Source organism: Sardina pilchardus, chromosome 2 (assembly GCF_963854185.1).
Source record: "Sardina pilchardus chromosome 2, fSarPil1.1, whole genome shotgun sequence".
Taxonomy (NCBI): domain Eukaryota; kingdom Metazoa; phylum Chordata; class Actinopteri; order Clupeiformes; family Clupeidae; genus Sardina; species Sardina pilchardus.
The window spans coordinates 39,795,710-39,815,575 of NC_084995.1; the positions used below are offsets into that span (position 1 = coordinate 39,795,710).

A 19,866-nucleotide genomic window follows, 5' to 3' on the forward strand; every position below is an offset into this window, starting at 1 on the left:
GGGTGCAGAGAGATGTTTGTGGGGGAAGATGAGACAAGCTCTTACACCTGTGTGTGTGTGTGTCTGTGTGTGTGTGTGTCTGTGCGTGTCTGTGTGCTGTGATTGCGGTCGGAACAGAGTCGTATCCGGCGGATGTGGAACGACACGGTGAGGAAGCAGTCAGAGTCCTCCTTCATCTCAGGAGACATCAACAGCACCTCAACACTTAACCAAGGTAAGTGCAGCCTCGTCCCCCCCCAACACTCTGCCCTACTTTGTACAAGCCCCAGCCCCAGCCCCCACCCCAGACGCTCCATGGCTGTCTCAGAAAACACACGGGCGATTCAGTCGATACACCACCACAGGCAACAGCCGGCCCTTTCCAACACTTTTTGTTTTTCTGCCCTTGACTTCTGACGGTGGTTTTCGACACATCTGCTGTGATGAAATCCCTCTGTTCTGCTGTTCTGATAACAGCAAGAAGTAGAGGTGGTGCAGAGCTTGTCCTACGAGTGCCTGGTTATGGGGGATAAGCAGTGCCTGGATATCGGATAATTAGGGAGCCTTTCTTTTTTTTTGTATGAATATTTCAAATGTTCTTGTAACATCCCTACGGAAGTTCTGTTAAGTGTTCCCAATCCCATAATTGAAGAGAAGCTAGCTCACCTGACACGATCCAGTCTACACTTGTCTGCAATGAAAGACTCATTCTGCAACATTTGCATTATTTCTTTAGTCTTTTTCCCTCCCAGTCTCAACAGCCACTTCAGTCTGCTTTGGGGGGGGAGAGAAACGTTTTGATCTATTATTTAGCAGGAGTCAGAGTGTGGCTGATGAGATGATGATATTAAACTCAGCACGACCCTGGCAGGCGGGAGAGCATGCTCTGCGGCGCGCGCTTTCGCAGACAAAGTTACTTTCGGAAAAAAACGTTGCCATCCAGAGCACAGTGGTGGCCGCAGCCATGTCTGTTGTGACTCAGTTCCTTCGATTTTTTCCCCCCTTGAAGTTAGCAGTGATTTGGGAAGATGCCTCGAGCTCTACAAAGAAGGGCCTCGACTAAAGTTTCCAGGCCCTTCTCCCTTTAAATATGCTCTTAGCACCCACACTCACAAACACTATCCAAACTTCCACTGCGCACTCAGTGCCCGTAGACAGAGTGCATATTGATATAGGCGCTTGCTTTGAGGCAGAGAAACTCTGAGATGGGATTGAGATTAGTTTTGTGGACGGGTGCAGGGGGAAGTGAGTTTTCGGGGCTCGGACTTGTTTTGTTTTGTGGAGCACAGTTCTGTGCCTGTGGGAAATTGAAGGTCAGACTTGTTTTTGAGTGTGAGTCCGATTGGCTGTTTCTCTCCACACTTGTTGAAATGTAATCAAAACTACACTGATGGTATACTTTTCATGACTTTATCTTAAAGAAATGTATTCAGGACCCTGCTGGGACCCTATTCTCTACAATTTAGCAATGTGCCTTTTTTTTTCAAACGGAAGGAAATAGTCTGTGTTTTAAACTGCACTGTTTCTCATGGTGCCAGTTGACCTCAAGGATGTTTTTAATCAATTCAAACAGAAATCAGATTAAACATAATAGCTTCTTAGTATATAAATAAATATGGGACAGATATGCTTGACAATTAAAAATTCCTCTTAAGTGGATATCTACAATAGCCAACCCACAGCAGTGGGCGAGTTTCCTTACATCTGTGCTTAAAAATGTTTGATGAGTTGTTTGTCGAATTACATATTCTTCCCAAGTTTTGTGATGTACACAAACAGAAAATGAAGCTTACCACAATAATTACCCCCAAATATGTATTGGTTATGTTTTTCCTCCCGTAATTACAATCATCAAAGTTGGGATGAGAAAACCCATCTTTTTGTTTGTGAAAGATCAAATGTAATCCTACTTTATAATTAAAACGGTCCTGGCAAAAAAAGCTTGACTTAATCCCATTTGAAGAGATGAGTAGGATGGCGAGGTAGTCTTTTTCTCCTCTCATTATGTCTGCGGCTTATGTGAAATGTGCCTTTTCTTCTTCTGCTGCTGCTGCCTGTCCCTTCTCTTCTCTTCTCCTCTCCTCTCTTCTCCTCTCTCTCTCTCTCCTCTCATCTCTCTCTCTCTTTCTCTCTGTCCTCTGCTCCTCTCGTCACAGGGATGACTGGCAACTATCTTCTAACTAACCCCCTCCTCCGACCTCACGACACTAACAACCCCTATAACAACCTCCTCGCTGAAACCATCGTCTGCAACACACCCTCGCCCCCAGCCTTTCATTCTCCAGGTGCACTATGCCCTCCTCTTTTATGCTCTACTTGTGTTAGTGTGTGTGTGTGTGTGTGTGTGTGTGTATGTGTATGTGTATGTGTGTGTTTGGAGTGGGTGGGTAAGTGGGAAACATGCATGTCTTGAAATAACTGCAAATGGTTGGGGTTGAGGTTGAGGTTGAGGTTGGGGGTGAAGGTGGGGTTGGTGTTTTAATTGTTGTTTCTCAGCATTAGAAGTTATAAGCCATTTTTGATTTCACTTTATTCCCTCTCACTCACGCTTCATTCCAAAAAGATTTGACTGGATTTTCAGTCCAGCGCCAAATTAATTTGCTCCTGCTAAGATCCGTCCAGCCAATTACTTGGCTTCCTCCCTGCTGACATCTCACCCCAAGGCACACAGGAAGTTTGGTTGGAGATGGAGGATGCAGAGTTTAGCCGAACAAAAAGCGTTTTTTTTTTTTTTTTTTTTTAGTGGATGTTGCGAGGTACTTACACAAATTGGAGCACTTACGGAGTAATCAGCATCAATAATAAAACAACCCGCCTTTTTAAAGTGCCGTGCACCTCATTGTCTCCCATTCCCGTTTTGTGCGTGCACTGTGATGTTCACCCGCCCTGCCTGGTCCGTAATGAGAATTGCTACAACAATAACCAGGCAGGCGTGGCTGGCTATTTATTTCACCTGCCGCTTGTCGACGAACACCAAAATACAGATGCAACGGCACGCAATTGGAATGCTGTTTGTGTCGTCTCTGCCCCACTTTCTCCCCTCCCCCTCCCCCTCCCCCTTCTCCTCCCTCTCCTCCCTCTCCTCCTCGTCAAAGCAAACAGGGGGAAACAGTTTTTGCATTCAGCCATCTCTCCATGCTCTCTTCCTCTGAGATGTTATATCACAGGCAGCCGCTGTGTGGGCTGCACTGCACCCTCTACCAGAGCGGCACAGAGAGAGAGAGAGAGAGAGAGAGAGAGAGAGAGAGAGAGGGAGGGAGGGAGGAAAATCAGAATAAAAGGGGAGGGAAATTCAGAGAAGTCATAGAGCAGGTATCGTTTGTGCCTGGAGCTGACAGATGACAATACGGCTGCGGTGTTCTTCTGACGCCGCCGTCTCCGCATGCATTTTTAAATGGCATCTCGTTCCTGAACGCGGGGTCTTTGCATTTAGATGGCAAACAGACCTTTGAAGAGGAACGGAGCAAATAGTTTGCCGCATCTGCATACATTTCCGCTTCCCCGCGTCCCGTCGATTGACAGCGAACTAATCAGCACTCTGAAGGAACCCCGGGAATGTGTGTTTGTGAACGTGCCACACAAGGAGATAGGGAATCAGAGTTTATGTATCCGCTGTGCAGTTTTCCTACTAGTCGGGTGTATGCCGCTGCACACTACCTACCTCAATAAGTGAGACCTAAAGAATTACACTCACCTGAAATGTGTCTTAAAAATCGTGTATCAAAAATAACAGGCATTTAACATCACAGTGTCTGTAGTTGAGCAGCTATGACAAAAATAATCCGTGTGTGCAGGATACACTTCACACACATACACATGGAAAGATAAACAGCGACCTAGAAGACCTACACCCACAGTGACACTCTCACACACACACACACACACACACACACATACATACAAACACAAAAGAAAACATTCACACACACAAGCACAAAAGAAAATATTCACACTCACACAGAGAGGTAGAGAAAGGAAGAGAGGCAAAAAAAACTCCAACTCACTCACACACAACACACACGCACACACACAAATGCAAAGAAATTATTCACACACAGAGACACACACACACACACACACACACAGAGAGAGAGACACACACATGCACACAAACAGAAACACTATGCTACCTCCAGCTGTCAGTCACATTCATCATGCTAGCACTAGAGAAGGGAAAGCTCAGTGGTACCTGTGCTCGTTCACACACACACGGCGGAGGAAATGAGTAACGGCGCAAAGCCGAGGCATCATTACTGACACGCAGGGAGCAGGGAGCCCTGTTGCCGAGAATTAACAGGAGTGTTCAGCGGGAGGGGAGCCGATAGCATCCTCTTGACATAATTACAGAAGAGATTACAGAAGGAGATGTGCAGCCACGGCGCATTCTCCCTTACAACACTATCAGTGACATAAACGAAATTAGTAGTAATCCTCAAAAGCTCAGTGAGGGGCGCACGGCAGGCAATCTTGGAGGGCTTAAGTTGCCACTGAACGCAAAGGGAATCCACTTATGGAGCAGGATGAGACTACCGCCATTTTTTCTTTTTTCTTTTTGTTTTTCTTTTCTTTTTTATTCTCGTCATGCAGCTGTGCCCCCAACAGTGTGATGGCCCTGAGACTTTTCTTTTTTTTTTATTAGTGTTATTATTTTATTTCTTAAAGCCAAATGATGTCAGGAGTTTGCGATTGAACAACAAGACACAAGCACAAAGGGGTGGGGAGAGTGAGAAAAGCGAGTGAAGGAGGAGAGTTGTAACTTCACAAGGCAACTGTGGAGAATGAGAGCAAGTGAAACGGAAGGCCGCCGTTTGCGTTTTTCACCAAGAATTCCTGAGAAGGAAGGCAAAAGAGACAGAAAAGTGGAGAGTGGTGGAGGCAAGAATGAAAACGGCGAGAAAGAGAGAGAGAGAGGGTGGGGGGAGGGGGGAGCGTTGAGAGGAGAGATGTGAATAGCCATGTCTATTCAGCCTTACTCAAGGCTGTGTATTTCACTGGGGATGCACATGCATCAACACTTACAGCTGCTCGAATCAAATAAAAGAACAGGTCCAGGTGAGGGTGTGTGTGGCACAAAGACTAGGCCAGTGGCAAGGCCAGCATGTCCATCTTAACTACATTCTCACAATCGATGGCCTCCAAGTAGCCAGGCGTGATCCAGGCTCTTTAACATCTACCGCGGAGCAGCAGTCCAGAGGCTCTCGCGCCTTTTGTAGCCCCGGCCGGCTCAAGAACAAAACCTGTCTGGATAGTAATAAAACAAGCGCGGTTGTTTGATGCTCAAGCAAATGCAAATAATCTCTGCAATGGCACAATTTCATGGTGTCTCTCCCACCCCCGCCCCACCCAACCCCTTCTCTTTCTTTCCTGTCCCCTCCCCTCCCCTCCCCTCCCCTCCCCTCTCTGCCTTTTTCTCCTTGCGAAAAAGAAAAGTCTTTGATGTCTGTTTTTTACTTTCTTTTCTCTGTCTACAAAAGAGACTTTTCCTTATCTCACTGACTGCATGTTACAGGAGAGCAGCATTTTTTCCCCACTCCCTCTCTCTCTCTCCCTCCTTCCCTCCCTTCCTCTCTCTCTTTCCTTCCCTCCCTCCCTCTCTCTCCCCCTACCTTCCCTCCCTCCTTCCCTCTCTCCATTTTAGTCCCTCGCCTTTTGACCATAGAAAAGCAGAGCGCCCTTTGTCGTGTACGAGCCGGACCCCTCATAGGTCACATCTCCCCTCGCCATTTCATCGCTCTTTTTCTCTCCATTCCCCTCCATTTTCATCTGCCCTTATTTCTCCCTCTCTCTCTCTCTCTCTCTCTCTGTCCCTCTCTTTCTCTCTCTCCTTCTCCGTTGAGCTTCCTTTATTCTTCATTAATTGTGTCAATCCCCGTACACAAAGGCCTATTTGAGGAGCACTAATAAGTGGCCCTAGCTGGAAAATGTACCATAATGCTTGGATTAGCGTGCTCTGCGTTTCATTCCGAGCCCCTTATTAGCCTATCCGTGAGACATCTGGGATGGGGGTGTGGGGGGGGGGGGGTACACATCAATTTTGTGGAGGCTCGAAACATTACAGTCACAGGCTTATCCAGAGTATTCAGACCAATTATTTCAAATATGCCTGTGTGCAGACCCATAGACACCCATGTGAAATGGGCTTCGGGGGAATTTGAAGCCAAATAAAAGGGATGGTGCAAAGCGAAACAGTCGAGCACGTGCCACGCTCATCAGATCAGATGAGGAGAGCTAGCTGGAGACACATGACTGGAGAGAAAGCTGTGATTGCTTGCTGCTGATCCCCTTACACTTGCCACATCCTGAATTCAGCCATCCTGCCAATTTGCTCGATCATTTCTCAGAGGGAGGGGGGCGGGTGGGTGAAAGCTGACTGTTAAAGTCTGAATGATCTCCAATGAGCTTCATCACACTACCAATCAGGGACAGACATGTCGTGGATGACAGGTTTAGAAGCTCAGGCTACTTGGCAACGGAGTCATATAAACTTAAAGAATGCATACGCTACGGCGTAGGGCAAGTGGCCAAGGCTGCTATGAATCACTTGGTATTTGGGGCGTAAATATTGAATGGAACAGTTTCAGAAGAGTTTTGACATTGCTATTGTCCTGGTGTCAGTGCTTTTCTGCCTCTGTGGCTTTATGCTATTTTCATTTTATTTATTTCTTTTTGAAGAGGGGTTAGTATATATACACTGGTGGAGGTGCCACTAAATGGCACACCAGATCCAGTCTTTGACACCGCAGTGGGGTATCTGGGAGTCTGGGAAGCCACACGGGCCAAATATGAACGGATGGTCTGAATTCAGGCAGGACCGTTTTTTGTCCTTTTTTGTTGTTTTTTAATTATTATTAGTATTATTATTTATTATTATTTATTTGTCTTAATTATTATGATTTAATTGATTTTGTGTGTCTCCTTAAATTGGTGATCTGATCACTTTGTCATGCTGCAATGAAAAAACGACAGTTACTGTTTCACTTTTCTTTTGCGCCTCGGCAGTCCTCAGGCCCGATGGCCTGAGCAGACACACTTGATGTGAATGGTGGCAAAGTGAGTTGGGCTGCACCCTGCCTGTCTGCCTGCCTGCCTGTCTGCCTGCCTACCTGCCTGCCTGCCTGTCTGTGTGTGTGTGTGTGTGTGTGTGTGTGTGAGTGTGTGTATGTACCGCTGTGGGCTGTTGTCTGCCATGTGGCTGCTCATCCAACACATCCCCCATTCACACCTATGATTTCCATGTGGACATAGATTGTTTTGTTGGTGGTGACATTTATCTTTTCATATTTTGAGCTGTTGGTTGGTTGATTGGCTGGTGGGTCCATTTTTAAGTGTGTGTGTGTGTGTGTGTGTGTGTCTAGTGATTTGAGGTACAAACGCTTGCTCCTACATTTGGCCACATGCTGTGCACGTATTATTGTGCGTGTGTATTTATGTGTGTGTGTGTGCGTGTGTGTGTGTGTGTGTGTGTACATGTGTGTTTGTGTTAACCATTGCTTGTTGTTTTAATATTGTGAAGGACAATCCAAAACCTTAACTCAAAAAGCGTTTTGGTTCCAGTGGACTCAAATGGCCACATTAGCATTCAGCGCGACAAAAACAAACATCACATTTAGTCACCATGCAATTTGTTTCCTTCTCCTTACCAGCGATTTTCACATTCACCACGCCAAGATGCTGGCTCTCGGCTAATGTGCTGGTTAATGTCCTGAACAGTATTAAAGAGGTTGGGTGGGTGTGCTGGTTGTTTTCTCTCTGATGTGTTGCCATGGCAGAGTGTGTCCAAACTGACTCCTCTCCTCTCTTCTCCACTCCTCTCCTCTCTTCTCCTCTCCTCTCCTCTCCTCTCCTCTCCTCTCCTCTCCTCTCCTCTACTCTACTCTCCTCTACTCTCCTCTCCTCCTCTCCTCTCCTCTCCTCTCCCTTCCCGCGCCACAGGTCAGCAGTCCCTGACCAACAGCAGGGACGTGAGCGCCATGGACACGCTGCCCCTCAACGGTAACTTCAACAACAGCTACTCGCTGCGCGACGAGGAGTACGAGGACCCGGCGGCCGTGGTGCGCTGCACGGCCGACTGCACGCTGGGCCTGGACGACGCCGCCTTCGAGAAGATGATCATCTCCGAGCTGGTGCACAACAACCTGCGTCCGCGCGGCGCCTCCAGGCCCGGCCACGCCGAGCCCCCCACCGACCCCAAGGACCGCGAGCGCGGGCGGCTGGCCGGCGGCGGAGGAGGAGGAGGAGGAGGAGGAGGAGGAGCGCCGTCGCCCCAGACGTGGCTGAGCGTGGAGGCCGGCGTCGTGCGGACGGGCGGGCGGTGCGGGGCGGGCAGCGGCAGCGAGGACGACGCCATCGTGGCGGACGGCGACGACGACGACGACGGTGTGGACGCCTCCTCCCCGCTGACGGCGACGGCGGCGTCGTACCCGGCGTGCGTCTCCGGCGGGCCTCCGCCCTCCTCGCACCGCCCCCCGGCGCTGGAGCTGCTGCTGCACCCGCACCACCGGCAGGCCCTGGAGGCCCCGCTGCTGCCCCAGCGGACTCACTCGCTGCTCTACAGCGCCCAGCACCGGGCGCAGCGGCGGACCCCGCGCCCCCAGCCCGGCGACGAGGACGGCGGCGACGACGAGGACGGCGAGCGCTCGGACGACGCGGACGGCCCGGTGGCGGCCCGGGACGGCAAGGGCTCGCCCTCGCCCAACAACAGAGACTCCCTGTACACCAGCATGCCCAACCTGCGGGACTCGCCCTCGCCGTACGCGGCCGACGAGGACGAGGACGAGGACGAGCTCTCGCCCTCCTCGTCCACGCGCAGCGACGCCGAGGAGCTCTGCCACAAGAGCATGCCCGACCTGGGCGACGGGCCGCCCGCGCTCTCCTACTACCACATCAGCCGGCGGGGCACCAGCGAGGGCTGCATCGGGCCCGGGGACCCCGAGGACTGCCCGCAGCCGCCGCCCGCCGACGGAGAGCCCCCCAGGGACGGACAAATGCAGCTGATCACCAGCCTCTGAGCTCACGGCGGGTAGCGGTCCAAGAGACGCTTTGCCACTTTTAGCCCACCCACCCACCCCTCCCTATCTCATTTCATTTGCTCTCTCTCTCTTTCTCTCTCTCTCTTTCTCTCGCTCCCTCTTTCCTACTCCCTCCATCCCTCAATCTGATTCGCAGGCCACCAGGCAGGAAAAGTGAGCCACATGTAGGAGGAGGCGGCAACGTGAAATAACATTTTTATTGCTAACTCAACAAACACAAACAAACACATGCACACGCACACATACAAACACTCGTTTTTTTTTTTTTACAAAAAGAAGGAAGGAAAAACTTGCCATCTGTGTATTTTGAACTGTTCTGTTGGACTCCTGGGGTGGTAAAATGCACAGAATGGCGTGCGCGCGCGTGTACGTGTGGTGAGAAAACGAGGCGTCCATGATAAGCCTGGCGCCATCCTCACCCAATGCTTTTTTTTTGTATGATATAACGAAACCATGCCAATGTCTTGGAGCTCCGATACTGTCCTGAGTCTTTTTCCAAGTGGGAGCACTCTACTAACTCCGGAGCCTTCAGATTCCCCACGACTCTAGAGCAAGGGCCACGCCTCAAAAAAAACTGAAGACTGAAAAGAAGAGATTATAAAGAACCACTATTTCAGACTCAGGCCTTATATTTTCTCTATTGCACATTCAACTGTTGTACAAAGAACAGCTAAAGAAGATATATTTTGCTGTACCACAAGTGTAAAAAAAAAAAAAAAAAGATGAGAAGAAAACCAAGCAAAACAATTATTGCAACCATTAAGTGCGAGATGTCAGTGAAAGAGATTATTGTGAAGAGGTTGCACATCATGTTAAAAACGTGTTTATTCTTCATACACTTCATTCATTGTAGTACCTTTAAAACATGGAGAAAAAAAGGAGACGCATAAGTTCATACACACATGTCCACTTGTGAGCAGTGTTTTAGCTTCCATGGAACATGGGTTTTGACGGTTTTTTAAAAGAGATGTGTTTTTGCCAATGTTTCATGTACCATTTCAAACAAAAGATAGCAACGCCTTGCACAAATTTGGAGTGAATTGGGTTATTATGTAATTTATTTACTGTAAAATACTTGACAGTAATAGTCAAGATTCAAATATCTCGTGTTGATACGATCAAGAACGTTAAATAATTTATTAAGAGTGATGGATTGAGGGAAATGAAAGGAATGTGCTGGAAAGAAGTGTGGTTTGCATCAGCACTGTTGATACTCATTTCAATCATTTTGTAAAACCCCATTGTCAGAAGCTGATGTAAAATCCAACTCTTGTTTGATGTCAAATAAATGTGAGAATTTTTTTTCTGGTTTGCAAATTCTGAATTTGAAACACTGTTTTTTATGTGTGTGGGTGTGTCTGTGAAGGTGTTTGGTATTTTGGCTGTCCTGCACTTGGCTGGAACCAAATATATGTCCACTTTATTGCTTTGTAAAACCTCCATTTGTTGGCAATATCAAATCATTTGACATTGCTGTCCAACATCTACAGAACAGGACAGTCAAAGCAACTGCTGTGCGGCTTTGAGAAAATAATTCTACTTGGCACAACTTTGAAAAACCCTATAATAGTCTATTGAGACATTTTTCACCTTGGTTGGATCCACCCTGGCTACTCTGCCGTTAAATGGAGACAGCAGATGGTGCGTGTGGGCTAAATGGTGTTTGTTGAGTTTATTTGCCCTAATAGTATCTGAGGTACTGAAAATAGAAGACAGAGATGAGAGAGCGTTGGGACTTGTTGTTTGAGAAAAAAAAAAAACGAAGACTTTTGTAACTCCCAAGGAAAATGTGAAGTCTGGTACAAATCATGAGGGGGGTATTAATTCCTGGGTGGTTGATGTAATCTCATCAAAAGCTGAATCAATAATTACATGCTTGTTATCTTTATGAACAGCACTGGAACTCATGAAGGCAATGCCAAAAGAATAGTTTCTCCACCCCAACATAAAAAAAGCTTATTAAAAGTCCTTCCTGCAAACAAACAAACAGTCATTACAGACGTGACACTGATGCAACCATCTATCTAACTCAGCGCAACGCCCAGCATGAGTAATTCAAAGCTCATTTGCAAGTTCGCCCCATGCCCACGCACTCTGCGGGGCAGGCCAACACAAACAAGCCCTCCGGCCTTGCGAGTGTGCCACAGCACAAGACAACGCCACTACACCTGGTCCACTCAGCCCTCCCCAACCCCACCTGCAGCCACGGCGTGTCGAAACCCAAGTGCAGCCGGCGAGTCGGTTATGGAGTGCCGTTCCAGTCTGCACTTCGCTAGCCAAACATTCAAAGTCGTCGGCTGCCAACACGAGACAATACAGCGACTAATGAAACTCTTATCGTCTCGTCATAAAGCTTTGTGTGGCATTATGCATATATATTGGCTCATTGTGGTTGGGAAAAACAACCTGTTCTGTTCCTTTTCTATGTAATTATCACCTGCAGGCCCGGCTCACATTGAATTAACTGTGGGATATGAACTGCTGACATAGTCGTCGCTTTTGCATCACGACAATGTTGTGTGTTTTATGTGCTTACTGATTACAGCCATTTTCTCAGCGGGGGAGCTGGAATCACAGTTTGCAGTCTCGTTTACTAGGCTTGTGGCCACATCAAAGTAACGGTTGTGTATGTACTGTGCTGGAGCTACAGAGTTGGATGGGAGTGGAGGAGAGGGAGAGCGCGGAGGAAGGGAGCTGTCACTTCGACTCCCGGAACAATCAGATAGGGTCCCGTCTAGGGGGTCATGCATCAGCAAATGTGTTCTCAATTCGAGGCTAAGGGAGTTGTTTTAATACCGAGCAAGGTTGTTCTCGAAAGCGTTCCTGTCAGTTAAACTCAAATGCGTCCTGAGACTCCTGTGTTGTACTCCACACCCCCTGATGCACGTCACCGAAAATAAATCAAACAAATAGTGCTCATTTGGCGCGTTTTGAGTGTCGTCGAGAGATGACACGATCGAGGGGTATGACAAATGAATGCCTCACACACTGGATTTCAGTGCCTCCACAAGCCCCACAAGACCTTATCAGATTGCAATGCGATCATTCGTTTTCTTCTGATGTTGATGTTGATCTTGCCCACAGTTATTTCCCATTGTTTCATGTCCATCTTCAAATGGCATCAAAGAAGATATTGCTCTTGCATTCTGATCGCAGGGCTCATCTAGCTGTTGATGTTTATCACCTGAATGAATTCTGTGGTCATTAAAAAGTCATCAGTCCAGAGAATTACAAATACCATCCAGCACTAAAATAAATTGATTAATTAAATAAATAAATACAAATAATTAACAAAAAAAAAAAAAACAGTTTTCCCCATGTCAACTTTACCAACAGTGCGTGAGATATGTTGATGCTTTCGTTGAAAAGTCACCATTAGTAGCAGCCCTCTCTAAAGTGAAAAAGGTGTTCTTGCGGACAAACTGTTATGTTACTGGATAGCTGTGTTTAGGGAAAGCGGAAACAGTGTATAATTGCATTACTGCAGACATGTAGCAGGACGAGCTCACCTTACCACTGGGCCTCTGTGTGTGTCAAGTCTGCATTCCCTCATATTTGTTTTTGTAGTAATGGAAAGTCATGTGTGTGTTAGTGTGTGTGTGTGTGTGTGTGTGTGTGTGTGTGTGTGACTACTGTGAGTATTATGCACATTTCTGTATAGGCGTAAGAATGTATGTCATTTATGGAAATGAGGAGGTTTCATTGGAATAATGTCAGAAGTGTACTCATGTTCTAGCAACAGTTTCACATCAAGTGTAGTAACGGAGGACGAGGTTAACAGAGAACTGCTCTCTGCACTCTATCCCTGAGTGGACTGGAGAGCTGGAGAACGAGGGAAATGGTGACAGTGGGGGTGGAGGGTGAGGAAAGAGCCAGCATATAGATATCGTAAAGCACTCCTCCGTGGAGACTTGCTACAAAAGGCCTTACCTTAAAACAACCTCTTACGTGGCAGCCTTACTGCCTACAACTCTAGTGTCCACAGAGGAATAAATGATATGGTTTCCATCTGGATAACCATGTACAGGAGCTTGTGACTTTGAGCATACCTGCGTGTTTGTGTGTGTGTGTGTATGTGTGTGTGTGTGTGTGTGTGTGTGTGTGTGTGTGTGTGTGCACGACGTGTGCGTGAGAATTTGTACGCCTCTTTTGCCGAGTGCCTGTAAAGGCTTCTGTAACGCAGTACATTACCTCCTCAGCTTCCATATTCAAATCAATACCTGGGATTTCTTGTTAAAGTTTACGGTCACTTCAACGTTGGAGAATTCATTTGCAGATTGCGTTTCACCCATCGAGGTGACCTTTCCGTGCGTCTGCCGGTGGTCTTACACAGGGATTTGGACCTTTCTCTTGACAAAATTGAATTGAATATTTCGGGCCGACCAAGAGTGCATTGTACCACAGAAAATGCTCTCTTGTGGATTAAAGTTCCTAACCGCGGTGGTCATTAAATATCCTCTGACATTTTCAGGCAAAGAGTGCGCCTGGCCAGCCTCCAAGGATGGCTCCATTAAAACATCCAGGGCATTTAATCAAAGGGGAAAATAAGACACCAGTCTCTCCACAGGCCTCTCTGGTTAAATAAAGGTTGAATAAAATAAATTCACTTTCCGGCTCCAGGACCGGGGCCGGGCTCCACTCAGGGACTCTTTGTAGTGAGAGACATGAGCGTTCACGCTGTATGACAAATTAATGCATTATTACACATGTGCCTCTGTGAAAAGCTGCCGCTCGCAAAAGAGTTTATGAGCAGATATTCTCCTGTGTGTGATGGGCGTGGGTGTGTGTGTGTGTGTGTGTGTGTGTGTGTGTGTATATATGTGTGTGTGAGTGAGTGTGCGCGTCTGCGTGTATGTGTGTGTGTGAGAGAGAGAGAGAGAGAGTGTGTGTGTGTGTGTGTGTGTTTTAATAAAGGTGGTATATGTTGTACCGGTGTGGGAATGTTTATGCAGGCTGAGAAGGTCCCTCATGATGTCTGAACAAATACGGGTGTAAAGGACTGACCACCACGGTGCCATTAAATACTTCCCATCTCTGGTCCATTCCCCCCGCTCAGTCAATAACCTACCCAGAGGGTTCCTCCATCGAGGTGGCCGCCACTTCCATTCCAGCATTGTCACCCACAATCTGAAGCCTATCACCCTGGAGACCTCTACAGCATCCAATTAGAATGGTGAGCTCCTGAATGTCACAAGAATGCAGAGGGCAGAGCTCCTTACCGACAATGCCAAAGGTTGATGACTACACTGAAATATGTAAGCTCAAAGTAAACAAGCATTTAAATGGCATTAAAGGTTCACCTTTTTTTTTTTTTTTTTTAAATGTCAATGGACTTAGCTGGACATTAAGCCTATCAATAGTTTTGAAACAGATGAAGTAATACTTACTTTAAATTGATGTTGGCTGCTTACCCACAAAACTGAAATTAAGTATCTGCTCCTGATAATTTTAGCTGTTGAAAATAAAAACAGACTTCACCGTGGAATTGTAAAAACATCATTGAATATTCTTTCAATGCAAGAACATCAACAAACACAAAGAAAACACTTCAGAAATAACAGGTGCATGCTTTGAGAGTCATAATTGCTGAAAGACAATGAAATATTTTTATTATTATAATTTTTTAAAGCCTCTTGATTTTTTTTACATTAACAGCTGAAAGTGACCTGCCCACTGATCTTCAATCTGACCTGCAGGACCATAGAGCTGTGTCTGTACTGTAGTCCTGCAGGACCATAGAGCTGTGTCTGTACTGTAGTCCTGCAGGACCATAGAGCTGTGTCTGTACTGTAGTCCTGCAGGACCATAGAGCTGTGTCTGTACTGTAGTCCTGCAGGACCATAGAGCTGTGTCTGTACTGTAGTCCACTCAGGTTCAGCCTGCTGGCAAGTCCCATCTATCAGAATAGTGTTGGGCATTGTGACAGACACGGGGCTGATAGGACAAGCTGCTGCAAGATACCGGAGAAACATGCACATATTCCTTACACTGTGTCAAGGCCACCGTAACTTGAGCCACTGTTGCATAGATGGAGGTCGAGATACTGACACCACATTGATCAATACACAGGGAGGCCCAGGTAAGTCAGGAGACTGCAGGGTGCACAGGCCTTTTTCGAAAGACTTGCCACTGACAAAAGGAAATAGCAAGAGATGAACGTGTATATATTTAAAAGTGACTCTCGCCCAGTTGTATTCAGTTATGAAGAACGGAAAGTCAGATGAACATTGACATTTTCAAAGCCTGAAAACCTTGAGTCTGGACCTATCACGCTGACATCTTGCTGAATCTGAGGAACAGCAAAGGAGAGGTTTAGGAGATGGTTATTTGTGTATAAAAGCTCACATAAGGTAAAACTCCATGTGCAGTCTGGTCATATTATTTGACAGCAAACTTTAGTATTCAGATAGACTTTTTTATCTTCTCTAAAGCAAACTGCCAAAAGGGCTTTTGAGCCACAGTAGGGAATTCACATGTTGACACGATTGCTCTTGAGGTGTGTGCTCAAGGTCACATCTCAGGCGCTTTGAAAGGTGGGCATTTGGAACAGAGATGTGCTGTGTATATTGGATTAATATGCAGACAAGATTGTCAAATGAATTGAATGACGACATGGAATCAGAGTGCATTCCAAGGCTAGCGCTAACTGAAGTGATGTCTCCTTGCTTTTTCTGAAGGGCTGTTGTTCTCATGGCCATTCTTTTCAGCGTCTCTTTCGCCCATTGGCAGTTCATTCTATCCATGAAAATATGGACATATAAATTGCTTTTTCTCTAGGAGGAGCTAAAAAATGCCTTCATTTCATACTCAATGAATGGAAACACATAAAAGCCTTTAAGATAATCAGCATCTCATTTTGTTGTGATAAATAGGACATTCCATCATTCACCTGAAGTATAATATATGAATAATAACACGTGATGTTGTATAACGGTGGTCAAGGAACTATTTGATGAGATTGTGTTCTCATGGCTGCTATTGCCCTCCTCTTTGACATGCAGGTGCATTTTTTATTATTATTATTTAGGCCTATGCTTTACTATCATTGCAGCCACCATTTCTGCATGAAAGCAGTCAAATAATGAGCGTTTTGCATTTGTACACAGTATGTAGGGCATTGTATTATAAGGGCACGTAATGACATAACATTTAGATTTCTCTTCAAGAGGTTTATCACCATGTGAGCCTTCAAAGGGGATGGTTCTGGCCATAAACAACAAAACAAATGCGGATGTTTGTTGATTTCTGTCTGATGTCTGTTCACTGATTTTTGGCCCTCCTCTGGCATAAAACCACGAAATCCATTGGTGACACAGTGCTGTTTATTTCATCAACCCTACTAAAAGCTCTTTTGTCTGTAAAGGAATGAGGGCGTTCAACAAAACCGTTCTTTCTCATTCCATTCCATTCTTTAGAGTCGCTAAGCATTTCTGTGTGGTAAAAGTGTAATATTCATTTTCTTTTACCCAAATTCATGGTTTGTATGGAAACTGACAGGCCGTTCTTATAGTCTGAGTGTGCAGTGCGTATCAGATTACGTCAGTAACCAATCCAATAGAGTCCAGATGCTCTTTTTCAGACCAGAGGACTCTGTGTTTCCTCTCGATAATTTAGATTGAGTAGGCAGCCCGAGTGCCCTACAAAGAAGTTGCCACATGACTAACCCCACAAGATAAATAATATTCCAGAGGTATGCAAAAGCGATTTGTGTATGCGCAAACACTTGCCACGCAAGAGAAAGGATCTGCAGGGGAGAACTAAAGAGAACAGAAATCCATGCAAGACACGGAACCCTTTATGGATTGCTGTAAAAATCAATCGATGCACATACTCATGGGCTGTGAGGAGCTGATGAATGCGGGGATTGAGTGTGGCAGCATGCCTGTGTCTCTTCATTTCACCTGTTGCCAGGTAACACAGCTACTTCCCGCACCCCCACCCCAGTGTTGTCGAGAGGTGCTTATCAAGGTTAGCAAGTTGAGCCACGCAGTTTGGAAGCAGAATCAACCTTAAAAACGACATCGACTTGCTTTCCAGAGTACTGGAATGTAAAGCAAAGAACGCAAAAGGTCAGTGTGGTTGAGTTCTCCCTGAATGCTGCGCCAGAGCTGTAGCCTGTTGATGGGCGGAGGTGTTAGCACGGTAAACATAACGATAGCTGGCAGAGAACAGGAAAGAGAAGAAACCTCAGACGCCATAAGTAGTTATGAACGTTTGTTTTCAGGTCTGTGAAGGCCGTGTCATGCCACGGATGCCATAAAGCTTGCAGACCTGCTGGCATGTGGGGAAGGCGCGATGGCACCGGCGAGCGCATCAAATTACAACAAATCTCAACCGCTTGGTCCTAATTGTCTTTGTGTCACCTTGATTTCGGAATGCCGTGCTTCAAGTCAAGAAACTCTGTTTGGAGTGCAATAATTCTCCGGCGTAGCATTGATTTTCATAGCTTGGCAATGATCTCCATATGGCCTGAGCCTAGTTCAGTCCTCTAGAGTTTCTAGCACAGACTCTTGCTGTGGGCTGGAAACACTGGCATAAGTAAATCTGTTGAGAAAAAAAAAAAAATCTGCTTGTGAAACCAAAGCATGGATCCAGGACACCCCGCTGTCCAGAGCTGCAAACCCTGCTACTGATCCCACTGTGCTGAAAGAGAAAGGAGTTTAAGAAATGCTAAGAGCTATTGTTACAAGCTCATCCCTCGTAGCACTTACATGGCCACTGATCGTTGAGATTTTTAAACACGAACAGCCTCCTTTTTAAAAACCATGGGCTTTCATTGTTGTACAGAACAAAAGCTCTGGAACAAAAAATATATACTTCACCCACATAGCAAATACATACTTATTCATAGTCTGTACAACAATAAAATGACCTGAAGTATAAATCCTTCAGACATGAAATATATATATAGGCCTACCTAGTAGGCCTACCTATGTATTGTATAAGACCGCATTACAGACCTGATAGGCCTATTTCAAACATATTCTCACAGAAGCAATAGGGAAAATACAGGGCATAGGCTTCTGTTTTTATCTCAACTGCAGATGCGAACCTTTCACTGCAGTCTATTGGTATTTATGCCATTATGCTAAAGGTCCATGGGTAAAATACGTAAACATTAAGACATACACCTAAAAACATCAAGACGCAGGATTCCATTAACCAAAAGACCCACCGTAAATGCAGCACCATGCTGCAGAACTTTAGACAGGCAAAGTGCCTTCCTTTGTATTTCAAAGAGCCTCGTCCTCTCTCATGTTTTGTCTGTCTCTGGCACGTCCTCTAGGATGTCGTAAAAAAGAAAGCCTTTGAAGTAAAAGGGAAGGAAAACACAACAGTGTATCATGATCATTCAATGCACAATTCAGAATTACTGAAAAAAAAATCTTTGGCATAATGGCTAACACATGGCGGGCAATTTCAGTAAATAGGGTCATGGCATGATAATGTGTAAATCAATCTTGGATATACACAGTTGTACAACTGTCACATAAAGGGCGATGCATTACATTAACTGTCTAAATCACAATTGTAACAACTGCAGTTAGCCAATATATGAGGCCAAAATAAGTGCACAGACTCACAGAAAGAGCAATGACAACTGAAAACAAAATGAGTCCAATTTGAAACATTCATACATGAGAGTGAATACCAACATGCTCCAATTGCCAAGAAGAAAAGAAGGGGGAGGGAGCCCTGTAAGCATCACTTTCTAAAACATTTACCAAAATTTGAAAAATTCCTAATTCCTATCCTATTCCTAATTTCATTTGTTTTCAAGTGTTTAAATCTGTATAGATTTTTAATTTACCATATTTCAAAGGAAATCTCTGTGGGCGAGCCCTTGCCGCCGGGCTGAAGATGGGGATTAATAAACTGGGTTTTAATGTGGTGCCATGCTTGCACCTCTGGGAAATGCTTTTCCAATAACAGGAGTGCTGGGCACCAGAAGAAAGCCCACACATCAGACCAGCATTTCATAGCGAAATGAGTGTAACAGATTACCCCAGCTTCTCCTCTGCCGCTGAGGACGACACCCCAAACATGTGGATTTACGCACACACACACACACACACACACACACACACACACACACACACGTATGCATGCACCAACACACTGAGGACAACTCCCCAAACGTGGATTTACACACACACACACACACACACACACACACACACACACACACACACAACATACTGTATTGACACATAAACTTACACATTACAGTCTATTTATCATGACAGAGATGTATCTGTTGAGACTAGATATAATCCAAGTTCAATCTTTATCTCGGCGCACTTCAATAGTCATGGTAACTTGCATTTTATGGAGTAAATATGATCTAACGTAATATTCTATTAATACTTTATCAGTGGCAAACACATTTCGGAAATCCGCCTGAAGTGTTTCCAGCCATCGCAGTAGCCTCCTTTCTCTGGGTCCCACTAGATTAGTGGGAGATTTATGTTTAATTTAAGCGAAATTGCCCAATGAATCATTCGATAATGGAGCAGAGGTCAGAGGAGCCGAGCGCACCACTGATCTGCTCCCGGGCCGCCGGGGGCTCTCTCAGCTGCCCAGTGCACTGCTACACACTCACTGGAGAGACAAGATAGCCAGCGCTCACGCGCACACACACACACAGTACGCATGCATGCATACGCGCGCGCACGCACACACACACGCACGCACGCACACCCACACACACACACACACACACACACACACACACACACACACACACACACACACACATACATACGCACGTGCACACACACATACACACACACACACACACATCACATACACTCACTGCATATACATCCTTAGAACACACACACAGACACAGACACAC

General features: G+C 46.0%; 1 protein-coding gene across 2 annotated transcripts in view; it reads left to right on the plus strand.

The window, feature by feature from the left end:
* Positions 1-10,325, plus strand: part of LOC134074145 (adhesion G protein-coupled receptor L2-like) — an 82,112-nt gene extending 71,787 nt beyond the window's left edge. The window contains exons 19-21 of one of the 2 annotated variants that reach the window (XM_062530412.1): positions 118-214; positions 2,136-2,264; positions 7,912-10,325. In XM_062530412.1, coding sequence (XP_062386396.1) covers positions 118-214; positions 2,136-2,264; positions 7,912-8,987 — 1,302 coding nt within the window. In that variant the 3' untranslated portion in view covers positions 8,988-10,325. The remainder of the gene's footprint in view (positions 1-117; positions 215-2,135; positions 2,265-7,911) is intronic. The other variant, XM_062530413.1, reaches the window with a different exon arrangement.
* The last annotated feature ends 9,541 nt before the right edge of the window (positions 10,326-19,866 follow it).